Source organism: Corvus brachyrhynchos, unplaced genomic scaffold (assembly GCF_000691975.1).
Source record: "Corvus brachyrhynchos isolate BGI_N302 unplaced genomic scaffold, ASM69197v1 scaffold305, whole genome shotgun sequence".
NCBI lineage: Eukaryota > Metazoa > Chordata > Aves > Passeriformes > Corvidae > Corvus > Corvus brachyrhynchos.
This window is the reverse complement of record NW_008239284.1, coordinates 515,455-524,162: the sequence shown is the minus strand read 5'-3', so window position 1 is coordinate 524,162 and position 8,708 is coordinate 515,455. Positions and strand designations below refer to the sequence as shown.

At 55.7% G+C, this 8,708-nt stretch overlaps 1 protein-coding gene across 1 annotated transcript; it reads left to right on the top strand.

Annotated features, from left to right (window-relative positions):
- The first annotated feature begins 6 nt into the window (after positions 1-6).
- Positions 7-8,318, top strand: PRPF4 (pre-mRNA processing factor 4). The gene is made up of 14 exons (XM_017740345.1): positions 7-49; positions 742-919; positions 1,278-1,464; positions 2,062-2,149; positions 2,888-2,967; positions 3,206-3,299; positions 4,148-4,242; positions 4,517-4,575; positions 5,183-5,306; positions 6,467-6,556; positions 7,073-7,195; positions 7,595-7,702; positions 7,783-7,901; positions 8,037-8,318. The coding sequence occupies exons 2-14, from the start codon at positions 877-879 to the stop codon at positions 8,228-8,230; spliced, it is 1,404 nt and encodes a 467-aa protein (XP_017595834.1). The 5' UTR covers positions 7-49; positions 742-876; the 3' UTR covers positions 8,231-8,318.
- The last annotated feature ends 390 nt before the right edge of the window (positions 8,319-8,708 follow it).

The following is an 8,708-nucleotide window of genomic DNA, read 5'->3' as shown; positions in this document are numbered from 1 at the left end:
GGCCACCGCGGGGCCACCGGCTGCGCGAGGCGGGGCCCGGCCCCCCGAGGTGAGTGGTGGGGGCGCCTCCGGGCCCGCAGGAGCGGGAGAGGCCGCGGGGGTCGCTCCTGCTGTTGCTGTGTGGGGTTTGCGATGCACCGGTGACGCTGGAGCCATTTAAAGGAGCCGGAACGCTCACGTGTTTTCCTGCATTTTTGCACAATCCTGATTGATTTCCCGGGAAGGTCGTGTGACGCCCTCCGGGGAGAGGGAGCCGGGCACCGTTCACTTTCCCCGGGCTTCCTGGGAGGCCGCCGGGAGCTGGAGCGTGGCATCGCTCCTGGCTGTGCTGGCGCTCAGCAGGAGGAGGAAAACCTTCATGTTCTAAAGCTTTTTCAAAAAATAAGTCTGTAGATAATAAATAATAGGAACACAGCACAGCCTGATTTAAGCGATTTAATGTGGCATTTTACTTCTGCACTTTGGCCTTCAGGCAAAAACCTCAATGTCCAGTGGCTGTCCCCTCCCTGGAAGTGTCCAAGGCCAGGCTGGACGGGGCTTGGAGCAACCTGGGACAGTGGAAGGTGTCCCTGCCCATGGCACGGGATGGAATGGGATGGGCTTTAAGGTCCCTTCCAACCCAAACCTATCTGGGATTCTGAGAGGATCTTTGCATGGTGCACAGCTCAGCTCTGTGGCATGCCCAGGCTGTTTGTTGGCTCCTCTGTCCCCAAACACTCCAAACTGTGCCTCTCCCTGCAGCCCCCCAAGCCCAAGCCTGCAGAGGAGAGCGATGGACCCCCAGCCAAGCGGGCGCCCATCTTCTACGGGAGCCTGGAGGAGAAGGAGCGGGAGCGCCTGGCCAAGGGCGAGTCGGGGCTGCTGGGCAAGGAAGGCATGAAGGCTGCCATGGAGGCTGGGAACATCAACATCAGCAGCGGTGAGGCTGTGGAACCACCCTTTGTTATCCCTCCCTGGAGACAGGACACTTCCAAATGTCTCTCATTGTTCACTGGGCATCACCTCAAACCAGACAGGGATGGGCAGCTCCTTGGATCTTCCCACTTGGGAGGGATCCAGGAGCAGAGAGGCTCTGGAACAGCTGCCCAGGGAGGGGGTGGAGTGTCCCTCTCTTGAGACATCCCACACCCACCTGGACACGTTCCTGTGTCAGCTGCTCTGGGTGGCCGTGCCGTGGCAGGGGGATGCACTGGGTGGTCCCCAGAGGTCCCTCCCAGCCCCAGCTGTTGTGTGATCCGTGGTGGATGTGCTGTGCTCAGGGCTGTGTCTGTGTCCAGGGGAGGTGTTTGACCTCGAGGACCACATGAGCGAGCGCCAGGCCGAAGTGCTGGCGGAGTTCGAGCGCCGCAAGCGCGCCCGGCAGATCAACGTCTCCACCGACGACTCCGAGGTCAAGGCCTGCCTGAGGGCCCTGGGGGAGCCCATCACGCTCTTTGGAGAGGGGCCTGCGGAGCGCAGGGAGAGGTGCGGTGTCTGCAAACAGGGAATGGCCGCTTAGCAAATCCCTGAGCTTTTCCAGGGAACTGGGGCGCAGCGAGTGCTGCTGTCAGCAGTGCTGTGCCACAGGGCAGCTGGGAGAGCTGGGGGTGTTCAGTCTGGGGAAGAGAAGGCTCCAGAGAGACCTTAGAGCCCCTTGCAGGGCCTAAAGGGGCTCCAGGAGAGCTGGAGAGGGACTGGGGACAAGGCATGGAGGGACAGGACACAGGGAATGGCTTCCCAGTGCCAGAGGGCAGGGCTGGATGGGATATTGGGAAGGAATTGTTCCCTGGGAGGGTGGGCAGGCCCTGGCACAGGGTGCCCAGAGCAGCTGGGGCTGCCCCTGGATCCCTGGCAGTGCCCAAGGCCAGGCTGGACATTGGGGCTTGGAGCAGCCTGGGACAGTGGGAGGTGTCCCTGCCCATGGCAGGGGATGGCAACAGGATGGGCTTTAAGGTCCCTCCCAGCCCAGCCCAGTCTGTATTTCTGTTCTAAGAACCCCAAGGTAGAGGGGATGTCACACTGGTATTTGTCAGGTGAGCTGAGAATTCACTGGCTAAATCCAGCTTCATGACTTTTTTCCAGGTTAAGGAACATCCTCTCCGTGGTTGGCACAGATGCGTTAAAAAAGACCAGGAAAGATGATGACAGGTCAAAAAAGTCCAAAGAAGAGGTAGGGGTGTCTGCTGCCCTCTCAGTGCTCAGGGAGGGATGGTATATCCAGAGCTGATATATCCAGGACTCCTGGCTTTGGCCAGCCTGTGGATTCTCGTGTCATCCCTTCAGGCTTTTTCTGTGTTGCCCATTTCAGCAAACCTGTGGCAATGTTTGGCCTCAGTGAGGAGCACTGAGTGTGGTTTTTTACTCCCAGACTGAGCTCTGTGCTGCACTCAGTGTGCAAACCAGGAGAGCAGGTGTGTGGGCTCTTATTCATTATAGCAAGTCCCTTACTTTTGTTCATGCTTGGGAAGAAAAAATATGTTCCTGCTGCTGCATCTGTTTCTGCCTTTGATTACTCTTTCTGCTGCTGTCTCTCTTCCGAGTCTATTTTTTCCTTATTATTTTTGAATTGTGCTGTAAGAAATAATTTCTGCAGCTCTGGGCTTTCTGTTTACTGGGTGATGTGTAAACAAGGAGGGAGTTACATGTCAGTGAATGCAGATGAGTCAGGGCTCAGCTGGAACACTGAGTGAAGTGGCAGCACGTCAGGATCGGATCTGCAGGGCAGAGAGTTTGGTTTATCTCTCTTAATCCCTTTTCCTGGGGCTTACAGTTGTGCAGAAGGCCCTTAAAAAGAGGCCAGAGCACAGCAGGGTTTGGGGGCAGGTGCTGGGAGGAGGCAGCTGAGGGGAATGAATGCAGGGGCAGCAGCACCAGAGCTTTTCCATCAGTTTTATTCCTTTTTTTACAGTATCAGCAAACCTGGTACCATGAGGGCCCACGCAGTCTGAAAACAGCCAGGCTGTGGCTGGCCAACTACTCACTCCCCAGGTGAGAGAAAACAGCACAGAGGAGGAGGGAGATGCAGCCATGTGTCAAATCCAAGTGCTGATCCCTCTGGGGGTAGCACAGGAAATCCAAGGAGTGGGGAGGCAAGTCCAGTGAGCCCAGAGCTCTCAGGGGCTGATCCAGCATTAGCCCAGTTTGGGGGAAGAGCAGGGAAAGGCCTGTTGCCAGCAGCAGGAAGGGGGAATGCTGGCAGTTGTCACTCCACCTTTGCTCTCCCCAGGGCAGCGAAGCGGCTGGAGGAGGCCCGGCTGCTCAAGGAGATTCCCGAGGCCACCAGGACATCCCAGAGGCAGGAGCTGCACAAATCCCTGCGGGTAGGTTTGGCAGCTGCTCCACTGCTGTGTTCACAAGGTTTGGCTGATCCTCCAAAGAGCTCCGCAGGAATTCAGCTGAGTGAGGTGCTGTCCAGATGCACGTCAGTCTCTGCAATCTTGGGAACCTCTGCTTTTCCTGTTTCCTTGTGTCTCTAAAGCATGCTCTGATTCCTTCAGAGTGACCCAGGGAGATGTATTTCGTTCTTGTGGGTGGCAGGAGGCAGAGGCATCCCTGCCTTGCCTTGGCACTCTCCTGTGAAGCTAAAGGAATGCATTCCTGGCTTTGGCACGGGTTTGGCTGGCTGGGAAGCCAGGGAATCCAAGGGAAATACCCAACTCTGGGTGCAGAATGTGGTTGGGATGACTCTGAGATGCCCTTTCCGAGCATGCTAAGCCAGATTCCCAGCTTAACCAAACAGAGAGGCTCAGGCACACCGTGTGCTGCCCCCCTAATCCTGTTTACACCAGAGGCAGCAGCTGCCAGAGGATTTGCTTCTCCCCTCTGCCCTGTCTGTCTGGTTGGATTCTTTGGATGAGTTGTGGAAAGATGCCCAGCTCCAGCCAGTTCTGTGTCAGAGCTGCAGCTGCAGAGCTCTGGGGCTGGGGGGGCCCATACCATGGGTGGCCCTGGGGGGCTGAGCTGTCACCCGAGGCTATGCTGGGCCACCTGGGCCAGGCTGGCCCTGGAGTGGCTCTGAGGCAACTCCTCCCATTGAAAGTGACTTTCCAAAGGCCTCTGCCGCCTCCTGTGCACATTTGCCGCCCTCACCTCAGGCTTTGGCTGGGAATAGCTCTGGGCTGGTTGTACTTTAGTCATTTATTGATGGTTTTCTTTGGTTTTTTTGCAGTCCTTGAATAACTTCTGCAGTCAGATCGGGGACGATCGCCCGCTGTCCTACTGCCACTTCAGCCCCAACTCCAAACTCCTGGCCACAGCCTGCTGGTGAGACAGCCTTGGCAGCACCTGCTTTGGGGGCTGGGAGAGCACACCAGGGAAAGACAGGGATGTTACTGGAGGCTTGGGAATTGTGCTTCTTCCTACCCTGAGCTCTCATCACTTCATTTTAGAGCTGAGCAGAGATTCATTGATCTGAGCTGGTTGCCCCAAATGTGTTGGTGTTTTAGCCAGTGCAGAATCTTAGGGTGGCTTTGCAGCTCTGTTTGATGTGTTCCTTGATGTTCCTTCTCCGCTGACATCCATTCCTTGTCTTCCACAGGAGTGGGCTGTGCAAGCTCTGGTCTGTGCCCGACTGCAACCTGGTTCACACCTTACGAGGTAGCGAGCGGCTCTCACTGAGGCTTTTGGTTCTTTTGTTCCTCTCTGTGCTGAGCTCCCACATCTGAATTACTTTGTGACTCAAAATGTTGTGTTTGGGCAGATTTTTCTCTTGCTGAGAGCATCCCTTGGCTTGAGAGCACGGGAATGTGTCAGATAATGAGGGAGACCTGGCCTTTAGCTCCGACCTCAGCTCCCAGTTTGCTGTTTCTATTTCTGAACGGTTTTGTTTCGTTTCCAAACTTGGTTTAAGTACTTGAGTTACAAACAGCAGCAGTTTTGGGCAGGTCACTTGACAACAGTGAGGTTCTTTGAGCAGTGGTCACAACTTGGACTATATACAGATGGGAGGACAAATCTCTTTGATTTATATGTTGAGTTTTGTCTGCACTTTGAGAGTTCCAAACCTTGGTGTTGGATGCTCTGTGTTGGGTGCTCCTGGAAGTGCAGTTTGCCTGTGGGTTACAGGGCAGTGTCACCCAGCACTGAGGGCACAGTGAAGGTGTCCACTCACCTCACTCAGCAGTACCAAGGAAATGCTGCTTTTCTGAGGAACTGCCCAAGATCCCGTGGCAGATTCTGAATTTTGGTTTTCCTTCCCCTTCAGGGCACAGCACCAATGTGGGGGCAGTCGTGTTCCACCCCAAGGCCACGGTGTCCCTGGACAAGAAGGACGTCAGCCTGGCCTCGTGCGCGGCCGACGGCTCCGTCAAACTCTGGAACCTGGAAAGGTCAGAACTGTTCCAGATGTGCACAGCTGCAGCATTGCTGTTCTGGGGTTTATTCCATGTTCCTCCAGACATTTACCGTCCTCCTGCCAATATGAACTTTTGCTGTGGTTACCCCAGTGCAATCCCTGGCCTCAGTACGTGCCAGCCTCTTCAGCAGGGAGAGAGATCTCCCTGATTAGGGAGTCGAGGGAGATTGTCTGAAAGGGATTGAGGCAGAATTGCTGCTGGGCACTGCTGAACTGCTGGGGGTGATGGATGGAAGGTTTGGGGACTGTTTCATTCTAACATCTCACTTAGGAGAAAATTGCCCCTCTTGGATATTAAGAAATGAATTTGAGTGGTTGGGAAGCACCAGGATTTGGAGAGGGACTGACCAAATACACAACCAGGCAGAGAAACTTCTGCCTGTGCTGCAGACAAGCAGCTGTCACTGCACAGAGTAGCTGTGGCAGATGGGCAGCACCTCTCTCAGGCCTGGGAAGAGGAGACTGGTTCAGGTACTGAGCCCCAGCATCACCTGATTGAGGAGTGGAGCCTGCAGTGCTCCTGGGCAGGGCAGGCAGCTCCCAGAGCCCCAGCTGTTTATCCCTGGCTGAAAATCAGAGTTTCTAACAGCAAGAGGGCCCCTGTGCAAAGCGACAGGGGGGTTGTTAGGCTCATGTGACCACATCTCTTAATTAACCTGTTGGAAAGAAACTTCACTGCTGTTCAGGTCGTGTATGAAGGCTCCTGACCTGCTGCCTGTCATGCTGGGAGAATAAGTATTCCCTCCATCCTGCGTCCTTCAGAACAGCAGGATTTGCTGCAGTTCAGGATGTTCTCTCTTCTCAGAAGAACTCCCTGCAGTACAGGTGGTCTCTGGTTTGTTTCTGTACTTCCAAAAGTGCTCATAACAAGGGCCTTGTTAATTTTCATTATTATTCATCATCATCATCCCAGGAGAGCTTTACAACCAACAGGAGTGTGGAGAAAGGGTTTCACTCCGAGCTTTAGGAGTGTGACCCAAAGGCAGAATTCAGAGCCAGTAGCTACAGCTCTGATGTTCCTGTCTGGTTTGATTTCATCAGCAGAGCTTTTGCTGCCATCACAATGTGTGGGCAAAGGCCTGGCTTGAGGCAGCCCCCTGTGGCCAGTGCCCAATGGTTTGTTGTGTGTTTCAGTGACGAGCCTGTGGCAGACATCGAGGGACACAGCATGAGAGTGGCCCGTGTGATGTGGCACCCGTCCGGGAGGTTCCTGGGCACCACCTGGTATGGACACCTCGGGAGTGGCTTTCAGAAGTGACCATGGGCTGCCCAGCTGGTGGCCCTGTGGTGCCAGGGCTTGTCCACATCAGGGCAGGGCTTGGCCATTCGTGACCACAGCTGGGCTGTTGCAGTGTCAGTGACAGCAGGTCACTGGGATTCCTTTCCCTGTTCCTGTGTGAGACACTGTTGGGCTCCAGCTGGCAGTAAAATACCCCCAGAGTTGGTGAAATACCCTGTTACTCTCCCTGGAGTTACCTGGAGACCAGGGGAAACGGCCTCAAGTTACACCAGGGAGGGTTTAGGTTGGATATTGGGAAAAAATGTCTTCACAGAAAGGGTGGTCAGGGACTGGAACAGGCTGCCCAGGGGTGGAGTCACCATCCTGGAAGTGTTCAAAAAACATCCAGATTGCACTGGGGACATGGTTAGTGGTGCTGGGTTAACACTTGGATTCAGTGTCTCGGAGGGCTTTTCCAACCTGAATGACTCCGTGGTTCAACACGTGCTTTGTTCTTGCAGCTACGATCACTCGTGGCGCCTGTGGGACCTGGAGGCCCAGGAGGAGATCCTGCACCAGGAGGGGCACAGCAAGGGGGTCTATGACATCGCCTTCCACACTGACGGCTCCCTCGCTGGCACGGGGTGAGCTGCCCTCGGCTCAGGGTGGGGGGAAACGTTACCAAGGACTTGCTGTGACCAGAGATTTCTGCTGGGGGAATGGCCTCCCAGTGCCAGAGGGCAGGGCTGGATGGGATATTGGGAAGGAATTGTTCCCTGGGAGGGTGGGCAGGCCCTGGCACAGGGTGCCCAGAGCAGCTGGGGCTGCCCCCGGATCCCTAGCAGTGGCCAGGGCCAGGCTGGCCCTGGCACAGGGTGCCCAGAGCGGCTGTGGCTGCCCCTGGATCCCTGGCAGTGTCCAGGGCCAGGCTGGACATTGGGGCTTGGAGCCACCTGGGATAGTGGAAGCTGTCCCTGCCTATGGACTGAATGATTTGTAAGGTCCCTCCCAGCCCAACCCAGTGTGTGATCCTGTGATTCCAGAGGCCTGGATGCCTTTGGCCGGGTGTGGGATCTGCGCACGGGACGCTGTATCATGTTCCTGGAAGGGCATCTGAAGGAGATCTACGGGATCAACTTCTCCCCAAATGGGTAAGGAGGGAGCTGGCGTTGATGTGGGAGCTCTGGGTGCAAACCCCAGTCCCTAAACACTGCTCTCCCCTCCCTGGCAGGTACCACGTGGCCACGGGCAGCGGGGACAACACCTGCAAGGTGTGGGACCTGCGGCAGAGGAAGTGCATCTACACCATCCCTGCCCACCAGAACCTGGTCACCGGCGTCAGGTTCGAACGTGAGTCCCTGCTGCTCCCTGCCCCTCCAGCAGCTCAAACCCACACCTGCAGCTCGGGAAGGCCTGTGCTGGTGAGCAGAGATGTCCTGTTTTTATTTGCAAGTCTCACTTCTCCCCTTTTCTCCTCCTGTGCAGCCAACCACGGGAATTTCCTGCTCACAGGCGCCTACGACAACACGGCCAAGATCTGGACCCACCCTGGCTGGTCCCCGCTGAAGACGCTGGCGGGGCACGAGGGGAAGGTGATGGGCCTGGACATCTCCCTGGATGGGCAGCTCATTGCCACCTGCTCCTACGACAGAACCTTCAAGCTCTGGACAGCCGAGTAGCTCAGAGGGGCTGGTTGTGGACTGGGATGGGGACGTTAATGACTTCCGGTTGCTTTTTTATATTAAAGAAAAAAATAGGAATCAACAATTCCAACGTGTTACAGCAGCTGCAGTCATGGCTGCTCTGGAGTTTGGGTGTGTTTGAAGCACCCGTGTTGGCCAGGGCTTGGTTGGAGTCAGGTCTTGGGGGTTTTCCCAGTTTTTGGACTGTTTTTGTACTGCAGGTACCACTTTCTGCTGTGATTTTGATCCATGTACTTCCATCCTCCCTTGCAAGTTTGGCTCCCAGGTGTCCTTCAGACATTTGCAGTAACCAGAGAGCACCTCAGGTTTGGTGTGTGGGTCAGCCTCTGTCACTGCCCTTCTCACCTTCCTTTTTGGTAGGAGTGTGACTTCAAACTTGATTTGCATTTAGAGAACGAGCTCAGAGGGAGAGGCAGTGGTGCCCTCCTGCCCCTGCCTGCGCATGGGTGTCTCT

What these genes read in the sequence shown, in the direction of transcription:
- PRPF4 (XM_017740345.1), top strand. Translation starts at nt 877, where the DNA reads ATGAAGGCTGCCATGGAGGCTGGGAACATCAACATCAGCAGCG. An exon ending in AGCTGCACAAATCCCTGCGG is followed by an intron (nt 3,300 to 4,147) that starts GTAGGTTTGGCA and finishes GTTTTTTTGCAG; the next exon opens with TCCTTGAATAACTTCTGCAG. An exon ending in ATCAACTTCTCCCCAAATGG is followed by an intron (nt 7,703 to 7,782) that starts GTAAGGAGGGAG and finishes CCTCCCTGGCAG; the next exon opens with GTACCACGTGGCCACGGGCA.